Genomic DNA, 23872 nt, shown 5'->3' on the forward strand with positions numbered 1-23872 from the left:
ACTCATTTAAAACTGGATTATTCAGAACACTGGAGAATACTTTAAGAATTATGAACAGAGAAATAGACTGTAAGATCCAGAGGGTTCCTCCCAATTTCTACCACAAGGATTTTATGTAACAATGTATTATTTGTTAAGCACTGTAAAGTTTGGAGCCCAAATAACTGATACATGCATACACACACACACACACCCCTTACCTTGGCCAGAGGCTTGTATTTGGTATTATTCAATTTTAGATCTTGAAGTTCAAAGGCTGTCTTCTCTCCAAAAGACCAGCCACCATATCTAATAATATAAAATAAGGTAACAGTAAATTACCTGCCTTAAGCTTTGCCTTCCTTAGCAGTCTTTTCTGACCATAAAAGTGGAAATATCTATATTAAGGTTTATTTATTCCAACTGAAAGTAAAACTTAACCCCTCACAACTGGTATCAGAGAATACAAAGTCTTGCTGGAGGGTGGGGTTGGGTAGGGAGAGAGAGGGGAGAACCAGAAGTAAGCAACCACCCTTATTAGTGCAAAGAAAAGATTAATTTGAGCACGTGCACCAATATTTGACCAAGTCTCTGAGGAATGGAAACTATATTGCTTGTCTTGTGTAGATATGTAAGTGTTTCTTCTTTGAGATGATGAAAACACTCATTGTGTGGCAAGAAGAGCCAGGCCATGCCTACAGGCAATTATCATGCAGCTGTTGGAGGAAACTCAGAGGTTACCATAGTGGAGGCTCCACATTGCCTTAGCCTGGCTACCTTGATAACAACTAACAGAAAAAGGCAGCTACTCCTCATACTCCTAGTGATACAGGTCTATGCTTTGGATCAGGAAGGGCAATGTGTTTTATACATGAAGGATAAATGTATGTTATGTATTTTAAGATTACCTTGGTTTGTTGGAAGGCCTGACTAAATATTCTTCCACAAAGAACCCTGAAAGATTATACAGAATATGTCCTTTCTTATTCTTCACATAGGGAGCAGAGACATTGAAACTTGCACACATCTGGAAACAATACATACGAAATCATTAAAACCCTCTTAAAAACCTGTGACACTATGTTTAGCCATATTTTTGAACTTGTACTCAGAATTTATGGCATTGCTTTTCAACTGTATTTGCCTTTCTCAGCTTTAATAGCTTTTCAAGAAATTATGTATGGTTTTATGTTTATAAGGCCTCTAAAGTAATTGTAGTTGTCACCTACATATCAGAGCCACCTTTGACTTCTCTTGCAACCCTGTTAGTGAGTTTTGTTTTGAAAACATCAAAACTTTTATACAAATTTGGAAAGGCTTACAGCAATGAAGAAGGCAACAAGACTTCTGTGGTCGTTATTACTCACCTGCTGGGTCTGAAAATAAACACAAAAAATGCACTAGATGAATATAGGATGAAAATTCTAATCCACACAACATTCTTTTAAAAGTTTCACTGATGGACTGTAGGTGGAAAATAAAGGAAGATGTTTTCTAATGATCTTTTGGGATATTCTCACTGAACCAAAAAAAAGGAGTCAGATATTATAGTCAGAGGTTTGGGAAAACTCATAAATAAAGATAACAAAAGAAAAATTTTAACACTTACTTGACATCTGAACCTTACACAAGTCAAAAGTCACTCTACCAGAGATTCCGGTTTTCCACAGCTCACCAATAAAGGCTCTGACTCCATTGTTAAGTGATTTCTCTCCTTCCTGCTTACATACCAAGAGGCCTCGCCTGGAGGCTGAATTCCTGTTCCCATTTTAACCTTCTTGCATTCTAAATATATGTCTCTCTAGTATAACAGGGAGACATGTTCCTTGCCTAGCAAGTCAAAAATCAGTTTTCCCCCCTTCCGCTTTTCCCAAAACTATAAGACTATACTTCAGATCCAATTCTTATTCTAAATTACTTTTCCTTAATAAGGATATAAATATTAGGTGCAATGGTCTCATTTAGGCAAATAAATTTGTCTGCAGACCCACAGTTTCACATTCTTGTTTATTACTCTTCTCAACCTCAGAGCAAGTCAGTAGGCAAACTCACTAGTCAAGATGGTCAGAAATTCTCTCTCTTTCAAGATCTTTTATTTCCTCGAAGGCTGTTTTATTTTCAGATATAAGGTCCAAAGCAAAACCAAACTCTAATAATAAAATCTCAGTTACAAGCAGATTTCCTGGTAGCTTCTGTCAGCTGCCCTTTGCCTTTTGAAAGTAGAGAGTCTTCCAGCTTGTCAAATGTTATGTCTTAACCATTTACATGCATATTTTGTAAGCAAAGTTCTGTGTCGCATTTAAAACAAAGTTGTGTCTGCTGTTAAAGAGTTCAGCCATCCTTCATTCCTGCTACTTTAGATCAACCTAGACCATCTCTACTGTACACTTATATTTTTCTATCTGGTTATCACTGAATACTACAGAGCTGTTTGGAAGCTTTCCAATGTAGTAGTTTTGTTAAGAACTGCTGATTAACTAAAAGTAAAGCGTTTCACAAAAAACATCTTGGTTTCATGGTTTCCCTGAGGACATATGGAGTCAGGACTTCCATATTCCACAGCTGTAGGGCAGCCTTCCAAAACAAACTGTCCCAAAATGAAGGGTTATAAAGGTTTCCAGGATATTCTGAGATGTCAGTCATGTCAGTTCTAGTCACCACCTGTCCTGGCTCCTTGAAAGAGCATATTCCATTTTGTAAACGTTGCAGTATGTTTTAGTATAACAAAGTGTTGTGAGATGTCACTCTAACATTTTTCAAATTTGTTCAGGATGCAAAGCTTTAAGAAACCTCAAAATCTGATTAGTTCTACACGCAGGTATCATTTTTACTACTACTACAGACTAAATTCAGTAAACTATTAGGTATTGGTTTAGTCAGTCTTGACATATTCAGATTTATGCAAAATTGCACTTAAATATACTTTGCAGGAAAGTCTATGCTGCAATCTTTTTCTTGTTCATTTGTTTCTAAGATATCTGTTTCACACAAAATATCACCACAATAATTCATTTCTGGAAAAGGCAATAGTTTTACAATGTTAACACAATGACTGCAGACTTTCTGCCAAGACTGTGCAGGTCCTTTCCCTGAAGACTTCAGAACATGTAGCCCAAACATTAGAAGAAATAGAAGAAAATCTCCAGTTATAACAAAGTCAGTACTCTGAGGGCTTACTTCCTCATCCCCTTCTCTCAGAACTGCCTCGTCTTCAAAAAGAAAAGAATCAGGGGGGAAAATGTATATACATATAAATAAACATTCACAACTACATGGATACTTATGCATGCATACCACATACTATGCATACTATATAAAAGGACATACTTCCTGTTCAGTCACACATCCACATGAATGTTGATTTGAGGTAGATTCCATGTGCCAACATGAATTATTTTTCCTAATGGAAAAAATACATAACAACAGGAATAACCATTAAGAGAGAAAAACATACTACTCAACAGAAAAAATCCACAGAGCAACAAGCAGATGTGGCATACTGATCACCTTCTTAGTATTCTGTCACAACAGCAGTTATGTGTGAAGCTATGTCAATTTTACTCACTTGGACCAAAGTAGAGTCACTAAAATATTTATGTATGTAAGCAATGAATTAGCTGTACACCTGGTGTTTGCATGCATAAGATAAGTAAACCATGGTCACCACTCTGCATTTCTAACTTTGGAAATCTGGAACTCTTCTTAATAAGCACTATAATTATTGTCTAACCTTCAGTCATATGGACACCAGACTTGATCAAAATCCTCCTGAAATTAATGGGAAAGCTGTCACTGACTTCTAAGGGATTTGGATTGGACCTTTAATAAAGAGGCCTACTTATGTACCTGGATGCTAGCTCCTTCATCAGAGCATATTTGTTATTACTCTCACAGTGCCAAGAAAAGCTTAAGATATTCCACATTACATAGAATAAAATATTGAATTTACAGCTTATTTACAACATTTATTTTTACCCATTCCTTTACTTTCAGTGCCATCAATATTTTTCTTTTTTTTTTTTTAGCAGATGCATTCAGTAAAAATTATTCATAGTCCCAACTAACAGCTAATGATTTTTTACTGTTAAGTTTTATGGAATAAAATTGTTATCATTGGTTTCTTCATCAACATCAGGGCCTCTCTGTCAAGTTAGCAGCAAGAGTTAAATCAGAATAGAGCAGTTTTAGCAATATATTATTCACAGTTACCCTTGTTGCGAATGTATGCATGCGTGGTCCAAATCAGAAAAATGTCTCAGCAGAATCTGAGAAAGGTCTCCTAGATTATCATCTTCAGTGCTGTTCAAAATGGGCCACAGAAAACAAAACAAAACCCAAACATGTTAATATTCTGTTACAACTAATAGAACTTTAATAGAGCTCTAACAGAACTACATCTAGTTCTATTAACTTTCGTCTTCAAGACCCTATGTGTTTAGCAAGAAATTAAAGAACTACAAAACCCATACATAAGGAACATACCAAAACAGCATAATGATCTCATTTCAAAAAACTACACACGAACTGTTTACACATAAAGAAAATTCAACACAATTATTAAACAAATCTCAACTTCTCAGAGCTGTCCTTCTCATTATAAACATGCATTCCCAACACTTTTTTTGTCTTATGTTTCATATATAAATTCAAACAGCATCATGTTATCTTTATGAAGATATTCAGATATCTGTCCAATAGAGAAGACAACTTGTATCTATGACATGCAGTTGATACAGAGTAATTCAGAGCTGAGCTACAGACACTGTAGATGCCAGAAAAAATATTTTAAAACCTAGTTGGTTTCAAAGTTAAGAATATAGAAACTAGCAATTCAGTAGGAAGGGGACCAGGCTTTGTAACTACTGTATGGCACTCCCAAACCCGAGATTTTTTTTTTTTTTTTTTTTTTTGAGAAAGTGCATTCAGACAAAAACAGCTAAATAAGATGAAGCATGAAGCACAAACTGGGTTGTTTTAATACACTTATGCATTTATGTACAAATGTTCATGACTGGTAGTGAAACAGAGTACCCAACCCAGACTACTCCAAAGTCTTTGCCCGCTCCTCCAGCAAATTCTTTGTGTAATGCTTTTCTATTTTTAGGTCCCCGTCATAATAATCTATAAAAATGTAATAAACATTTGAAAAATAAACAGTTATTGTGAAAAGTGAACTATTATTCTTCCTAGAGAGCAAATAGTCTTTAGAATATGAGGACTCAAGGGTAAAGGTCCCAGAATCCTGGGTTATTGATGATGATGGATGAGCTCTTTACCTAAAGAAGGATTCTGCATTCTCATAAAGTCCTGGTGTCAGCTTGAGCGAAGGATAATCAATAGCCAGTGGCTTCACACTAAACAAGGCCATCGCCATTGCAACAAAGAGAACAGGCAGCAGAACTTTTGACAGACTCCCTCTCCAGTCTCGCCTAGCATGGTGAAACTTCTTCATCAGAAGGGCAACAATTTGTGTGAGAACAAGACTGGCTCCACACACACTTGAGGCACCTGTAAGTGAGATATCTGAGTGAGAAGGGGAAAAAAAAAAAAAAGAGAGAGAGAGAGAGAGAGATCTCTTGACAAACATAAGGAAAATCAAATTAAACTTTCATGTGCTACATTTTCAAATATAGAACACAATAGTCTCTTGACAGAGAAACAAAACTACACAAACCCATACTGTTCTTCTGGATGGAGTACCACAATCCCCATAGTATAGCTAATTAGTTTTAGCTATAAAGGGAAAACAGATGTTCAGCCAACATTACATCTCATCACCATAGCTCCCTGTACACAGCTAAAGGAGTACTGAGTGCCTGTTTTTCTCTAGTCCTCACACTGGTACAACCATTCCCTCTGCATTGCCACCTTTGCTCCTAAACAAATGACTATGATAAACTCAGCCTATATTAGCACCAAGGTCTTGATCCACCTCAGACTGAAATCCACGGCAACTTTTCCATAGGGATTTCAATGGGACGTCTTCTGAGAATGCAACAGAGCAGCACAGATGCTAGAGACGAGGAATCCCATCAGAGCACTCCCTTCATTTCTTTGCCTACACAGGACTGATAACATTTCCTAATGAGTTAACCAATGCAACTTGCATAATTTCAGCTGATGGGCTATCCCTCTCACTCCTACAGAGGCATTTCCACAGCTTATCACATCTCACCACTCTTTCCTCTCTTAGTTTCATTTCATCTTGTTGTTTTTGTTAGATGCTTGCGATTCACACCAAATACTTTGTCTCCATTTCAGACCCTACTGCCTTTTAGATAGGAGCAGGCTATTGTCAGCGCCTCTTTAGCTGTGGCCTTGCCAGACTGGACCTTCAGCTTCCTTTCTTGCTTAAAGCATAGTAGTCGCTGGTAGATTTATTGCCACAGGTATTTGCATTGTAACGCAATGAATGGTGTGTTTATAGTAGTGCTCAAAAGACATACTGTATTTCATGTTCCCTTGTGATTTGTCTCTTACCATCTTCCCTTCTATATGTTGAGCTCCCTATAAATAGCTTTTCCAGGCTACATTTCAACTACTACTTGCCTGGGAGCTTTCAATTAGCCTCAGAGTAATTGTCCCTCACCTCGCACTTTTTATTCCTGAACTTTAATCTCAGAAGAGATAGTTGTGGGAGAAACGGGGGGGGAAAAAAGCAGACAACAGGAGGATGAATTTCTGTCAGAAGGTGGCCTTTGAGCAATACAGCACAAAATCTCTTCTCACACTAAAACAACGAGCGTGTGGGCCGTAAACTTATGATTTCTTATATTAAAAAATGTATTTTGCCATGAGAAATCATAATCATAATTCAAGTAAACATATAGCAGGAAGTTGTGGCTTCCAGGGTCTGGGCCTAACAGGAGTCAGGTAACACCAGCCTTCGTGGCCACATGGAATAGCTCACATGGCCTTTCCACGGTTATAAGACCTCTGTAAAAAGTTAAACATCACATCCACCTTCAAGAAGAGCAAAAAGGAGGGTCCAGGTAAACACAGGCTACTCAGCCTCTGTCCCTGGGAAGCTTTTACAGACCAAATCCTCCAAGGGAACCACGTCTAGGCATACGAAGAACAGGGTGACTGGGAAGAGCCAGCACAGGCTTGCCAAGGCCTGACTGTGCCTCACCACAAACACAACCATGTGCACGCACGCCTGCAGAAACACCGGCAGGGACCTGGCGCCCCTCGGGGCAGCTGGGGGCAGCCCCGAGGACAGGACACACCTCGAGCAGCGGCCAGGGGGTCCCGGTGGCACCACACAGCGCTGGCCACCCATGGAGCTGCGTGCCCAGGCAGCAGGCCAAGCGAGGCTGTTATCACCCTCGGCCCAGCTTTGTGAGGGGGTGCCCAGAGGGCTGCTGCGCCTTGAGCTCCCCGGTCAGGGCACACCAGGCAGTGACAGCCTGGAGGGAGCCCAGCGGTGGGTTCCCGGGCTGAGAGGGGCTGGAGCATAGGATGCCTGGGGAGGCTGGAGGAGACAAGGCTTCGGGGAGACCTTACTGCTGTCTGCAGCTACCTGCTGGGAGGGCATAGGAAGGATGGAGCAGACGTGTCTCAGAGCCACACAGGGGACAGACAAAAGGCAACGGGCACCAGGTGGAACATGGGAAAACCCACTTTAATATGAGGAGAAAGATTTTCACTGTGAGGGTGACCAAACTCAAAACCAGCCTGGACAAGGCCCGGAGTAACCTGCTTTATCTGGAGCTGTTCTGCACAAGAGGTTGGGCTTGATGTCCTCTGCAAACACCTTCAAACCTTAGTTATTCTCTGATTCCTTCAGACTCCAACTATTTCTAAACAGTTAATTTTGCTTTTCCTCCTGGGGAAAATAAAAATAAAAATCAGTATTTATTCTTTTAATTCCACAACTGAATGGCATTTATTTTTTCCCCTGAAATTTCCACAGAACAGAAATTCTGTCTTCAAACAGTCTAATCATAACCTTTACCTTGCTGCTTTGACAGCTATCAAGAATGGGATTTAGGATTTCGGTCCTTTATGGAGAGAAAAAGTAGCTACAAAATTCAGATCCTGGTTTAACATTCTAGTACCTCAAGCAAGAATGCTTATATCTTGGGCTTGGAACCTGGCTTTTCTATAAATGAGACTAGTAGGAGAACGCAACCTTAGTAAAAGAAGGATTTTTTTTTAAGCAGACTTCCTATGAATGTTTTAAGCTCTTTGAAAAATTATAGTAAGATTTTCAGTATTTGACCCAAGACTGAAATTGCAACACTTGGAAATAGAATAAGTTTCAAGGGATGGGTGTTTTTGGAATAAATCAGGTCCTGTGTTTCCAGCTGAGCATCTCTGAAATTGCAAAATATATCATCTCTCATTTTTCAAAGTGTAGTGAAATGTCAGAAAAGGACGGAGAGGAAGCATACAATGAGATTCACATCTGTCATAGTCCTGGACCTGTTGTTCATAGTTTATAAGCATGAAATGTGAGTGAAAAATGCTTCAAAATATTTGCCCCTTTGGATCTTTGAAAGAAGACTATGAAAGTTATGGGGGCAGAAAGGGAAATCAAAGCTAGCATTCGCATTTTTCCTTGACAAAGGGAGTAAAGAGAAACAATAAATTAATTCAGATAGCAAAAGGAAAAGAAATTGTCACCCTGAATAAAAATAATGGTCCATTTTGTCCAATATCCTGACTCATACTCAGTATTTCTAACCCTGGCCAGCCCAGATACATCACAAGAAGATGCAAGAAACCCTTATATTAAAAGCAGATGTGTACCTCAGAGAGACATTTTTTTTAATGACTATTTTTCTTTTCTAAAAAGCATACTTAAAAATCTTACCAAGAAATGTGTCAAATCTCTTCCTGAATCATCTTAAATTTCCAATCTTTGCGATCTTGAACTCCAACATTCCATCACATTTCATGTTAAAAAATATATATACATATATTTTTATCTGTTTTGAATTTATTCTATTTGATGGTACTGGATATGTTCTTATATTTTTCTTTAGGAGACAGGTTATAGAAATTCCCAGTCTATCTTCTGTATAAACAATACCAGCCTTTCAGTCTCCTCTTATAAAAATCTTTATAGTCCTAATCATCATCACCACTTGTCTTAGGTACCCCTATATTACTGCTGTATCAGTCTTGAGATATATAATGTTTAGTACTGCTTAGTCTCAGATGTGGGAGTACTAGTGATTTGTATAATAGCACTATGCATTCTTGTACTGATCTCCTTGTGTTCTCTATGCATCATATCATTTGGTCTGACTGAAGCTGCACTGTAGCTTGCATTGGGCTTTCCATAATTGACTCAAAATGATTTTTGAGATTCCCAAGATATTGAATCACTTAGAAAAAGAAAAACCTGAACTGGATTTCTGTGTCCACTTGCCATTTAACCCTACATGGTCATTTATCCTGCATGCACAGTCTAATATTTTCTTCCAACTAGAACCTATGCAATACATTTTTGCTTTATAAAGCTTAGAAATAATTCACCACCTATATTTGATATATACGTCAGGAAGCATAAATGAAGTACATATTTATGGGAAAACAGTTTCCCATTACCACTGGTAATCTTAAAGGCTAGAACAAGACCAGCTGACCTCTCTGTTATGAGGTCAATTTTTATGCAGAAAGCTTATGGAAGTAGTCACATGAATAATTTAGATCATAAAATTAAAAATCTGACCCAACTACTAGAAGCTGTCTTCCTTGACTTATGCAATTATATGCAAGAAGTGCAATTGTGTTCACAATTAAGTTGTACTTCCAAATTCATCCAGACTCTACTTTTGCATTTGGGAAGAGATTCCTGGTACTTTCAAGTTCACATAGTTAATATCAGGTCCTGGGAAAAAGAGCAGTAAGGTCAGTATGAGTACTAAAATTTGGTAATGAAGAATTTGAAAATCCTTACCTGTAGACTGCTCTAGAATTAGGAGTAGAACCAATTACTATAAGAGTCCCTAACTGCTATGAAAGGTCTTTTTCTCTCCAGTTTTTGCACTTCTAGAAAACAGCTGTGTAATTCTACACTTCTTTGATGTCATAAAAAAATAAGGAAAGAGGGGCTATGTAAAGGCTATCTTAACAACTAGGAATAGACGTTTTAGATTCTGCTTCAGTCATTCTCATATTTAGACAAGTCATTTAGGGGAGATCCAAATTTTGGGAAGATAATCCTGGAACAGAAAGTACCCTGGCAAGACAGTTGAGCTCGCTCTCATGAAACTGTGTTACGTTTTGAAGCACTAGAGATTAATTTGCTTACCACAAATGCTATGCCAATAACTATAGCACTTCTATGTAACTGCAGAGCTCATTAGTAAAATAACATATTCTGAAGCTAAAGCATTGGTATCTGTCACTCCACAACCTGGTGGAAAATCACCTTCATGACTCAGATCTCCCAAGTCCATTTCCTCAAGCCAGGCTGATCAGAGGATTTGCTTTCTTTAAGACATTGTTATTGCTCAAGATGTCACATATTTAATAGTTTAGCACCCTGCAGGGCACTGAAATGACAGCGTGAAGTACGTAATTGATTTCTACTGGAAAACCAAGAAAGAACCAACATAATCAGAAAAAACACACTGAATAGTCTTCACTAAAAAAAAAAAAAAAAAGCTACCAGCAGACTTGTAATGTAACCTTCTCTTTAAGCTCTTTGTTTTTGCTTTTCTCAGAGAAAGGGGCGTGAAAAGCTCATCTGTAGGCAAGAAGCTCAGAAATTGAAGTGACAAACTTCACCCAAACTACCTAACTATTTAAAAAGAAATCAATTTCTCTAATATACTGAAGTTGGGTCCTTATATGATCTACCCACAGCAATCTGAAAAATGCTGAAGAACTGGCATGATTGTATCTGAACCTCTAAGTGACAGGAGTACTTCACAATACTCTCAGTCAGCTGCTTGAAGGGGAACCTTTTATCTTCACTAGCTAAAGGAAGGACATAAAAGAGGTCTTTTTGCAGAATGAAAAGTGTAAAACATGCAAGTGTTAGAGGACAACACGCCTAAGTTCTGCTTCCCCATGAAAGGATTTCTTTTTTGCTAGATTATTACTAAGTCAGTGACAGAAGTGCAGCCAAGGAACAGCATTCAATCTTGGACATTGCTGTTTGCATCTGGGATTTTCATTCAGGTTTGTTGCAGGTGGTAAACACATTGTACAGACTCACATATGGCACATAATTAAATGGCAATAGAAAATACGTTGCTAATATCCACTAGAAACAAGGGGAAAAAACAAAAGATAGGCATAGCAGGTTTCTGTCCCCTTCCTTACCATTCTTTTATTTTAGCTCTTTACAAAGCACCATGCCATAAACTGAAAAACGTACAGCACAACACTCAATACTTGTGCCCCTTTGTTAGCAAATAAATGAGCTGCGTTCTGTGTTTTGTTGGGGGAGGGGGAACAGTTAAACAAGCAATTTTACAGTCACCATTTCAGATGAAATATGACTGATACAAACACTTCAACCATGAATCTGAAATACTTCATTCCTCTTGCATACAGATGATAACATTAACCCCACCTTCAGAGAGAAAGTTTTGGGATGGTTAACTAGCAAACTGGGAAACAATTAAAACCAGGACTATTTCTTGGGTACTACCAAATAACCATTATCTAGATTCTCAACAGCTCATGAAATGGATATATTGCTATTACCAATACAAGTTAAGCTGTGACAGAGATGAAAATGTGGAAGCACATCTTCAACACTGCAGTGAGTACCCCAAAAAGATTAATCCCTCCTCCAGCCCTCTCACAAAAAAACTCTAGGACTTTTTTAGGAGTTACTAAATGAACTCGAACATAGAGACCATCTGAATCCACCTCTTCCTACAACTGTCCAATATCAGAGTAAGTCCATTTCAAATTACATGCATTCCCTCCTCTACAAACATTTACACCTTAGTTACTATGCAGGCATGAGCAAGAAAAAGTGACAGGGGCTAGGACAAGCAGTGTGACAGAGTCAGGAAACAGTCATTCCATCTTTAGACTTGAGTGTGATTCAGACCACACAAGAGCTTAAGTTCCCTGTAGGACAAACTGGAGCACAACAGATGAGATGCCTCCAATAGATGGCATGCTGATTTATGAAAATGATTCACAAAAGGAAGAAGCAAAGACAACCTGGATGAAATCAGCAACGGAAGGATTCATTTCTTCTTTTTCTTTTCTTTTCTTTTTTTTTTTTTAATAATGTACTGACACATTTGCAAACATCTACAAAGTAATCAGAACAGGAGATTCTTAGTGTAGGAATCCAGCTCAAGGTATTTACTCATTTTTTACAGACGTAATATTTTCAAAGTTAGAATATACTATTACCTATATTATACAGACAAACAGCTGAGGTCCACTGAATATAAGTCAAATTTGTCAGCAATTATACAAATTGCAGAGAAGCTAAAAAATTAGATCCCAATTTTCCCTTCCTCTATATCTTCACAGCCATTTATGACTGTGTAAAGTAGACATGTTATAATTGTATCATATGAAGCATTAATTTAGGTATCTGTAATGCCTATACAAGATACAAAAAAGAAAAGCAAGCCTCTAAAATTCACATATAACATAAATATTGTAATATACTGAGCATTTTCTGATGGTCTTTACCTTCTATTTAACACAAGAATACCCAGTCTCATACCACTGCAAAATCCATTACAGTTTCTCATTACTGATACCAAAATAACAGACAAACCTCTGAAAATATAAATGCTACATCATACAATAGCACCCCATGTGTGGTAATAGATAAGAGTTTTAGAACAGATGTGTATCAGAGCCACTCCCTAGTTTAAGAGTATATTTGGAGAAGCAGAAGAGCCCCAATGCCATTTAGCAAGTAAATATGGTAGTTAGTGAACTGAGACCTCTGTTTTTAATTTACAAACCTGATTTATAATCTCACCTTCCCAAAGCTATTTGTCTGCTCACCTACTCACTGCATTCAGCCTTAAAACTAGATTGCAAGCTGTCAAAGGTTGCAAGAAGCTGCTTTTTTATTATTACCGTTAGTCCATAGGGTGTCTGACACAACAGTGCTTGGCTTTAGATTGAATTTCTGAAGTACCAGTGCAAGTACTAAACAATAACAGTCATCACAATAGCTAGGAAAAGAATCCACCCTAGTTTTTGCAGAAGCAGTTTTGAAGCAGTTTTGCTTTTGACCAGAAGCGCTGGCCGATGTCAAAACAGTACTGGTCATTTTTCCTAGTACCAAAACGGGTAGGGATGTGCAAACACAAAAACACTCCACTGAGTATAAAGTCATTCTGGAACATGCCACTTTTGGTGAATGAAGTACACAAATATTGCACAAGCATAAATAAACGGGGAACACTGGTGCTGCCTTCCTATCCATCACCCTGCAGAGAACCCTGTGATCTGACAGTCACAGCCGATTCAGTGAGTGGCAGTCTAAACTAACACGAGTGGCAAGGCAGCCCAGTCCTGGTAGAGAAGGAGACACTGGTGAATGCACTGCTTTCATCATTCACAAATATGGGGTTCCATCTGGTCCTAAAGCTGTGACTTTCAATGCTTAATAGAACCTCTGTTGCTACATTTCCATGTTTTTGTCCCCTTTATCCTGATTTATATCTTTTCTCTGCGTTTTAGTTGGGGCTGTTTGCCAGCCCAAACCACACTGAAAAAGAAGTTGGAATTAAGCACAAAGTACCTTTCGGTCTTGTGTGGCCAGCTCTACTGTAGCCAGAGCACTTTTACCAGAAATGATACACGTACATTCTTTGAAAACAAATAACTGTCAGGTGGACATAATCCTATCCTGCACTGAAAATGAGAATTACTGTTATTGTGGGAGTTCTAATTCTCTTATTCTGCATTTCCATATGCTGAACTTCGCAACATTAACAAATATGCTAATGTCAAATTCCAGGAGATGACTTTCCAAATAGATTTGCTTTTATTGTAGTACTATCTTCCCTGCAGTGATGCACCTGCATTGAACTGCTACATGGAGGGGAGGATGAGAGAAGGAGAAGGGAAGGAAAGAAGGAAGAGGGAGAGATGAAAAATAGACACAAAATACTGGCTACAAAATGGCAACCTATTTGCAACACCGAAATTCATTTTCCAGCTGCTGTATTTTTTAAAATTAAAAAAACAGAGAAGTACAGTCAATCAGAATTGCCAAAGATCCCAACTGTTTTGATAAATAGACCAGATTTGGCAGAAAGAAAGAATATGTTCATAAATGCACACACAGACATTCAGCGCATACACCTCCTGGGCTAGAAGAAACCCTCTATTACAATAAGCAGCACATTTTTCGAGAGCAGTTCTTTTTCTTTGTAGTATAAGTGTAAATGAATACTCAGAAAGTTATTACAGTCCAGCCTACACCTATAGGCTTAAGTTATAACATTTCAAGATTGAATCCAATGAAGACAATAGGGCTACAACCCACAGTATTTTTGCTGTTTGGTAAAGACTAAGGAATGAAAGAACAGGAGACAAACACAATCTGAATGTTCTATCTAGCACAACATAAAACGTTAAATGCAAGATTTAATGATAAATGTAGCAAGGGTTGAAGGAACTATATATTCAAACCTGGTTCACTCAAGTACTTCCCACTGGTAACTTGCTTCTCAGAAAGGGGACTTTTAAACAGTAGCTGTCCAGTTTTGTACTGCAGATGAATTTTGTTATGCAGCTGCTCAGTTTGCCATCCCACCCACCAAAAGGCTTTTCCCAGCAGAACTCTGAAGCCACTGTTTAAAGCACTTTGGAACAAGTCTCCTGAAACTGGTCGGAGAAACTCGGACAACAAATGAAGCAAACCTCCAACAGACTTCAACAGGGCCAAGATTTCACCTACAGATAGTCAAGCGCAGGCTTAGCCATCTTCTCTTCTACAATTTAGGCAAGAATTAGCACAATATGAACAGAGTAGTCAATCTAATGCATTGAAACATCCATAATTAATCTATTCAAGAATATTTTTAGACAGTATCTCTACTGAAGTTATTCTATTAGCAATAAAATCATCAGAATCTGTGCAGGGAAACAATTCAAAACTGAAAGATGAGCAAGTTTCCAGCAGACATGTTTTATGCAGACCCACAACTATAGCAAACAATTGAAAAATGTATTTCGTGACTAATCTTTTTCCTCAGGCATTCTGATATGTCATAAATAGTGGTATTAAAAAGCTGCAAGGATCTTAATTAACAGAACCAACTGCTCCTTTTTTTTTTTTTAATGCCTTCAATAAATGTGGTAACTTCGATTATCTATAAAACGGAGACACAGAAAAAATGAGTACAGGCAAAAACTTCCATCTATACAGAAGTCCAACACAAGATCTATACAAAGCTCTCCTTGCATATTCCAAACGATAAATTAACTGGCAACAATACAATACACAAATCTTATCAAGTTGTCACCTTATGACCTATATAAATTTATTGTTGAAACTGTTAGCAAAAAAATGTGCATCCCTAAGTCCTAGCTGCTTGGCATATTGTCTTTCACACTAAATCTACCCTGGATATTGTCCCTGTAACTCCTAAACAAGATTTTTATTAGCTTCAAAAAATAAAAATCTTGTACTCCTGATCTTCAGAATGTTGCTATCATCTAAAAAAGAGATGTGTAACTACTGGAAATGCCCTCTCCTGACAAAGAGAGGTTAGCAATTATTCCTGGGATTCTAGTGGTAAAAGTATGAAATGGATATCAAAAAAATCCAAATAATACTCCAGCTCAGAACCTTACCAGAAAGCTCAGCAGTGCAAAGATAGGATAATTTTCCCAATAACAATCCTATGATTCCGTGATTAAATCGTAAGTGCTAAACTGAAGTACTAAAATGCCTTCGAAAAACTGCTATTACGGACACAATAAGGAAAGCAAGAGGCTCACCTGTTTATATGTTATTTTCACACTTTCTGCATTCTGACTTGGTTAAGTACATCACAACAGAAACATTACTGTTTCAGTCTAAACTCAACCAAGTTTGTGTATGCATCTACCAAATGATTTTTGAGGCACTTGAACATAAGGTGTTCTACAAGATTATCCATAAACAAAATGTATGGCAAAAAGTCCTTGTATTCCCCCAAACAATAGTATGAACCTTCTTTCAAAGATTCCTACATGCCAACACTGAAATGTACATTTAAAAGTAAGGCAGTCTGAACATTTTTTGAGCACACACTCGTATATACAACCTGAAAATGAAAACACCTGTTTAGAAGAAAGCATCCAAAACGTTCCAGAATCACATTCTATAATCACAGAAATGAACATCTAAAACTAATGTGTTTTTTGTGGGCTTTTGTAACAGAAAATGAAATGTTCTAGTGAGAGCTGAGAGAGTAATTTCACCCCAAAAGATAATTTTGAGAAAGTACTGGGCACATGAAAATCTAGTTTCAAGGGGAAGCATCATTAGCCTCAAATACAGGCTTGCTAGCAGAACTAAAATATAAGAATACTGCCTCTTCTATATATATATATATATATATGGTATTTATTCATTAGAAGAAACAAGTTAAAGAGACTGCATCAAGCTCTTTCCCTAGGCAATGTTCCATTGCAGAACGGGTAGTACCTATAGTTAGGTGTCAGAAGAGTTTCTTCCTGTCATAGAATAAACAAATTTACCATTTGCTTTAAATTATTCACATGACCAAAGTTAAAGTATCTGAATTTCCTGATGCAACAGCATAAACATGAAAAATATTTTAAAACATGCATTTTACTAAGTACATGTGTGTATACATACACATTATCTTCATCTATAAAACTATATAAATAGCTTTAACTCATACTGTTTACAGAGTACTCCTGCCTCAGCTACTGCACTGGCTGGAAGATGAAGGCCGTGCAATGAATGAGGCTGCCATTTTTTTTATCCTCATTAAGTCAGAGTGACAGGACCCTGAAAGACCAAGGCAGAACTGCTGGATCCAGATTGTGTCAGGTGCTTGACTATTCTACACTTAAAACCCTTCCATGCTGGAGGCTCCAAACCATTCAGATACAAACTTGCCCATTGTTTCCCCCTGCTTCCCACGAGAAAGCTTTTCCTGGTGATTAAGCTGAAACATCTCGGCTGAATGGACATGAGTTACAGATCCCCTTATGCTTTCAAAAACTTTTACAGTAGATCCCCTTAGTCTCCTGTCTTTAGGCAGAATGATTAATCCTGGACAGGGAAGGCCCACAGGAGTTCGCATTAACCACCTCATCAATCCGTGGCGATCCGTACTCTAATTATGCTGTGCAAACCCTAACCGAATAGTGCTTCTTACATATGTCGGGGCCATTCAGTCACACTCATTACTTTAGTTGCTGCCACAAACTATAGCTCTTAAGAGTACAAATTATTCTTAGAAGTAGGATAGGTAATTTGTACAGCATACCTTCAATACTTCCTATCATTATCCCTGTTTCTTAGATACAAGATACTAAGGCAATCATTTATCTCAAAATTCTGCTCCCATAAAACAGGATTTTCCCCTTGCATTCATTCAGACCTGATTAAATTCACTGTAGTTTGTGACTTGCAACAGCAGTTTCTTTTTGTGATACAGAATTAATTTACAAAGCTTTTGTTTTTGTAACAATTAATAAGCAATCTTCACACAGCCAGGCTGGCAGAAAAATGTCGTGTATTTCAAATGTGCTTGTTTCCTCTCAGAAAGGTGTTTCAAGTGTAGTTCATATATTAAATCACCGTATACATTTTTGTGATGGGTAATTTACATGAGTGAACACAGAGCTTTTGATGCTGATGTTTTATAATGTTCATATGAAGTATTGCAAACGCTTTACCAAAGAGCCTCCTTGATTTACAAACATCATTCTATTTCACAGCACATTAGGCTTTATTATACCTTTTCTCTCTCTTCACCATATTTTTATTCCCTTTATTAAAGTAAGCTAAACTCAGAATATGGAACAGCCATTTCTTTAAATTCATGGATATCCCTTTATAAAGGCACGGTCCAGCTATATCAGTTCTACCCACAATACTGCATATTTGTCCACCATGATTCAAGGGAACATACTGAATACTTAACATTAAAAAGGGGGGCTAAAAAACAGAGAAATATAAGCAAGACTGAAAAAATGTCAGCAAAGTGGGATGCCTTCAGAAGGACATGAATCATTTATTAAAAAAGATAACAATTTTCAACTGCTGAGGCTAGCCCTTAACAATAAATGTTTTCTGACATCATACCAGAGTCTTTGTTTTAATTTTCTAAGAGTCAAAATCTCCTCCAACACATAGGTTCCACATAATAAGGGAAAGAAATAATCAGTTAATCTTGAACAGGAGAATTAAATACTATCTTTGGAAAACTTGTACTCCTGAGCAACTGAAAGAGCATAAGCCAAAAAGGTATTCACCATTGATGCGAGGAAGTACCTATAATTATAGGTGTGGCCAAAGTCACACTGGTGTTACACCAGACAATCCATCACCTTGCTTTTTAACTTTCCGTTTTTCTTCAGGTAACAGCTGATCACATAGTCTGTATACTGAATGACAGATTTTCGGAGATGTTGGTGGGGGGGGGAGATGTGGGGGATACCACTAAAAAAGCACATACCAGGTAATTTGCAAAAGCAATAACTGAACACAGGAATCCCATCTCCCAGATCTCATCTGTCCTCTTCGGAGCAGTTCTACTTCTCTTAAATTCATTTTTTGGTAATAACTACTTAGGAATCATTATGACATGAAATACAAGACAAGCAATTCTGCAGAGTGGGGAACAAGCCTCCTGAATATTTCATTAAAAGAGATTATTTTAACAATACTATGAAAAAGCATAAAGGCTGGCAACAATTTTCCCCTGTCTGTTGCTGTCATAATAACCTCAACAAAATACAGCAACCCAGAGAAGGTGACAAGAAATCCTGGAATGCAAGGAAAAGGTTGGAGAAAGAGATCTGGTAGATACAAATGAGAGAGAGAAGGGAACTCTAGAAACTCTGAGGGAAAACAGAGACTGCATGGAGAAATATGCTGTCAAAGGGAAAATCAAGGGCTTATAGACAAGACAGAAGAGCTACACAGTTGAGATGACTTGATCACTTGTTTTTTCAAGATATTATGGAAGGTCTAGCAATTACACACTAGCAATTACCTTTGGATAAACACAGCAACCTTAGTGCATCCAAAGCTAACTGTATCCTTTGTCCTTCAGCTCAAAGAAATATCTGAGCAGAGTGGATGAGCTTCCCAACTATTTCATTTCTGAAACACAAACTACTAACAAGTCCAACAATCTAGATTATGGTAAAGGCAAGACAGCAAGTTATTGAAAAGAGCATATTCAAAAATACTCTCACATATCCACATCAGGCAGCAAGAGCTGAGAGCTGATAGTACCAATTTTCTGCTCAAACGGCATTTGAGATGCACGGATATTCAACATATAGTCATCACCATCAAAAGTTACAAGCATATCAACTCTGGTGACCTACAAATTAAAAAAAGTCTCTAGATGATCCTGTTTCCTCTAGCGAGGATAGAAAAGGCACCATCTCTCCCATCATAAGACAGGGAGATGCAATGCCTTTTTCTGTTAGTTTTCACTTGCTTATAGACTCTGGAAATACTCAGTAAACTTCAAACCACAATCTGCAGTCTGAATCTTTATCCATTGTACAACACATTTTTTCAAGCACTTCAATTTAAATGAGTCCTGCATTTTAAGAACAAGCAAAACCACCAAATTACACTGTTAAAGAAAGTAGCTACCAACTCATTACTAAGAGTGACCTTTCTAAGGAACAAATTCAATTTCATCTATAGAACACATTCCTAAGCAATTAATACAATTTTGAAAACAGAAATTTCAGAAAGAATTATTGTTTTGTTCTCTAGTGCTTTGGCCCTTGCAGCACACTACAGTCATGCTTTTAATTGAGTCCTTTTCCTGGCAGGTGCTTTTCTGACCAATTATTTCTAGGGTTGAAGGGAACAGAAGGCTAACACGAGGCCTCTGCAGTCTCATCTTCAGGCAGAGACACGGTGAGGAAGGACCCACACAGTTCATTCTTTTACTTAACAGCAATACAGAGAGGAATGTGAGGAAGAACAGAAGGTGGAGTATGGGAAGTAAATCAACATATTGAGATTGTATGAGTACCTCTCATTACTGGAAAACAGTTGCCTTTCCACCACTTTCCTGATCACCCATTAATGTGTGAGCCCTCCTATTAAAGAGCCCAAGATACTCATCCTGTAGAAGAAAAGTGGAAAAGGACCAGGCAGCAACCACAAGGAAAGCAACTGCTAGGGAAGATTTTTGGATGAGATAAGAAAGTAGTGGAAAAAAGGGTGAAAAACATCTAAGGTAAGTAGAAAAACCTGACTATTTACTCTCAGAAGGACATGAGGAGAAGTTACAGTTAAGCACTTAATAAGAAAGAGAATTTGTGTAAACCTCAATTAAACAAACTGAATGATCTGATCTGTTAGATCAGAAATCTTTTTATGATTATTGATAGATAACATCATAAAGAAGCTCCAGCTCATTCTGTGCTTCAGTCGCTCTAGAAAGGATGACCAAAAAAAAAGTTGAGAAGTATAAAGCTAAATAACTGAGAGAGGTGAAATTAAGTTTTCAATGTATGCTAGAATCAGTGCAAGATTCCCTGAAAGAAATTAATTAAACAAGAATAGAGAAGCTGAAGGAAAACATTATGTATCCAAGATTTCTAGACCAGCTATTCTGACACCACTTCCCTCTCAGGTGTTTTGTGCTGAATTTAAGTGGTAAAGTGTCACATACACAGGTAAGCTATCAGAAGACTGAAGTGTATGCTGTGTGTTCTCCTTCTCAGTAGTTAGGAAAAATTCTGAACATTTTGATAGCAGTCTTCTTGCAAGCAGTCATTTCTTCTGGACAGAGTCACTGCTACTTATTGTCCAGTTTTCTGGTTAGAAATTAAGAGAGATCTTGCAAGATGGAGTATTAAAGTGTTTATTAAAATCCTTTTAAGTGAATTTTACTTGGAAATGAAAGAAGAGAGTTCCACAAAAACTGATGGTGTGATAATAGCCCCAAATATATTACAACAAACACTCTGTCATCCCTTATTTTGTAATTACAGGGAACACAGAATTTATCATAGTGGATTAATAGCTCTTCTCTAAGAAGAGAAGAGACCACTTGATCACCCATCAATGGCCGTAAAATTTCACTCTGTTACCCATGTGCAGAAATCAGTATCATCTTTGATGGTAGTGTATTTTCTGCAAAGGCTCCCAGCCTTGTGACACCAGGAGAGGGGACATACTTCCCTAAGTAGGTTAACTCCAACTGTTAATTAACCTCTAGAAGAAGTGCTTGCCTTTATCTTCTGACTATCTGTTCCTCTTATTCCTCCTTTTGATCCCTTTATCGCATCTTCCCCCATAACAATTAGAACCACACCTTAATGGCCAGCATTCTCTATGCATAAAAATTACTTAAGCTCTTTGAACAAATCACCTTCAAATTATCTTCTTTTTGATAAACCACATTATAAAGGTACCATCAGGGCTCAGTTAAGGACTTCACCTCCAACCTCCAATATTCATTAACTCTTTTATGTTCCCTTTCCAAATACTGAACTGTTCTTTAAAAAAAATTGAGACTTAAAAACACAGAAACAAAAACTGTACATAGTATTGCAGCATGAGTCTCATCAATATTGTATAGAGTTAAAGTGACCTCCTCACATCCTTTTGTACATTAAAGTGACACATTAATCTTTTTAGCCATGCTGTCTTAAAATGCTTTTGCACCATGATTAGTAGGTAATTTTCAAAGTCACTGATATCACTCCCCATTCTGCATATTCGCCCAGCATTTGGCTGAATCAAAACATATTTTATTTAGAATTGACTCATCTTTTCAAGTGATCTAAATCACACTTTAGGACTGTTCTGAGTCATCATTCATTACCATTCTGCCAGTCCCTTGCAGCAGTCATAGTTTTTTTTCCATGAGCAAGTTTATATTTACTTCAATATTGCTGATGAAAATACCTAATAGCATCAGGCAAAGTTCCAAACTCAGTGAAACCTCACTAAAAATTCTTCGCTTTGATAATGTTTTTCTATTGAGACTGCTTTTTACAATTTGTCAGTTAGCAAGTTCTTAATTAAATTAGCTTTCAGATGTGCTTTATAAGTACTATATAGTGTTTCTCTCAAATTGTAATAGGAGCAATGTAATGTTTTGCCCAGTATCCTTCCAAATGGCTAATACCAGCTGCCTCAGAGAAAGGTTTAAGTAACCTTAAAAATTACTGTTATGAATCCACCTGCTTCCAAGGGAATATTTCTCCAAAATCTTAGTGGCTGACTTACCCAAGAAGCACAAAGATGCATAAGCTTTAATAGCACTTTTATACCTATAGCTATTCATAGTAGATACACTAACAACTAGTTTGCTTTATATATATATATATATATATATACACACACACACACACAAATATATATATGATCACAGTCTCAGTCTCTATAACATTTGAAACGTGCTACCATAAGATATTATGTAACATTAAAAAAAACATTTTATCTATTTTGAAGTTTCTACAGTTTAGTTTCACTAAAATTCTTTGCAATATATCAGCATCCAACTGTACTCTACTGCCAGAAGAGATTAGATCCAAAGTTGGTATATCCCAAATGTTCTAAGATGTAGAATTCTACAAAATTATTTCATTTTGCTCTTCAGGAAGACATCTGAATATCTTAAATCTGCAGTATGGGTCCCTTACGATCTAATAAACCCACTCTCTAACCTACTGCCTGCTTTTCACTTAGGCTCAGAATGTTTTGCTATTTGTCCATGGTTAGCTATTTACCCCTCAGACTTGCTCTCGGCCCTCTTGATTGTTTTTGCACATATACTGCCTGCTGTAGTTTATGATAATTTTTATTGGCCTCTATAGAGCTGACTTCTCCATTTTCTCAAGCCCGTTTGGCTCCAATGATCTTGTCATTCAGCCACTGGAAGCTCAGTTTAACCTCCTTTTTCTGCCTGGACTGCATGCATCTATAAAACAATAACTATTACTTGCGTGCCCCAGCCGTATAGAAATTAATTATGCATGTCTGTGTTACAGTATATGTATTATGTCTGCATATGCAGGCATTCTTAAAAAGAAAACCTTAGCTCTTCCCACCAAAAGAAAAGGTGAGTTTTAAATTTTTCACTTGGAATAAAATTAAAAATTATAAGTAAGCTTTCTGCAAAGGAAACTTAAAACACTAGAAATTACACAAAATGTATTCTTACCTATAGACAACGTTACCAATATTAAAATTGTTAAAACAAATAATTAGATTAATGAACTGCTCCTTCCTTCTAACATTTACACTTAATAGAGAACACTGCAATAGATGCATTTATTTAGATGATTTAGAATGATGAACAAAAACAGGCAAGAGACATCAGTTCAGTAAAACATGATAGTATCTCACTGAAGTCAGAACTTTTATACTTTCTCGTTGTGTTTTATACTGGCTTATGTAAAATAATCTCAGAATTATCTGACTCTCTCTAATTTAAGAGGGAACATGCACACCGCTTCAGCACACCTCCTGGTCTGGGAGACTAAGGGACAACATTCTGGCTGCCCCACACAAACCTGACATCTTAGGGCTTGGTTCCAGTAAAGAATATCCAATACCCCCACTTGTGCTCAGATCCATGCTTTGTCAAAGTGGCTCTCTAATCCAAATTCTTTTACAAATCAAATAACAGCATCCTGTGATCTTCTCAATAACCCAGCTGTTTGCTCTAGGGGTTTTCAAAAATTTAACTACTTTGACAAGGGAAAGTTTGACTGCCTTTGAAAGACTTGCTTTCAAAGACAAAATTATACAGGT

At 37.4% G+C, this 23872-nt stretch overlaps 1 protein-coding gene across 1 annotated transcript in view; it reads right to left on the bottom strand.

The window, feature by feature from the left end:
* The window catches only part of ABCA13 (ATP binding cassette subfamily A member 13), a 201396-nt gene that overhangs the window by 73275 nt on the left and 104249 nt on the right, over positions 1–23872 (bottom strand). The window contains exons 36-40 of the mRNA XM_067292433.1: positions 5256–5502; positions 4189–4278; positions 3307–3379; positions 888–1006; positions 201–288 (exon numbers count right to left, since the gene is read on the bottom strand). Of these exons, the coding sequence (XP_067148534.1) occupies positions 201–288; positions 888–1006; positions 3307–3379; positions 4189–4278; positions 5256–5502 (617 nt within the window). The remainder of the gene's footprint in view (positions 1–200; positions 289–887; positions 1007–3306; positions 3380–4188; positions 4279–5255; positions 5503–23872) is intronic.

Source organism: Apteryx mantelli, chromosome 2 (genome assembly GCF_036417845.1).
Source record: "Apteryx mantelli isolate bAptMan1 chromosome 2, bAptMan1.hap1, whole genome shotgun sequence".
In the NCBI taxonomy this organism is placed as follows: domain Eukaryota; kingdom Metazoa; phylum Chordata; class Aves; order Apterygiformes; family Apterygidae; genus Apteryx; species Apteryx mantelli.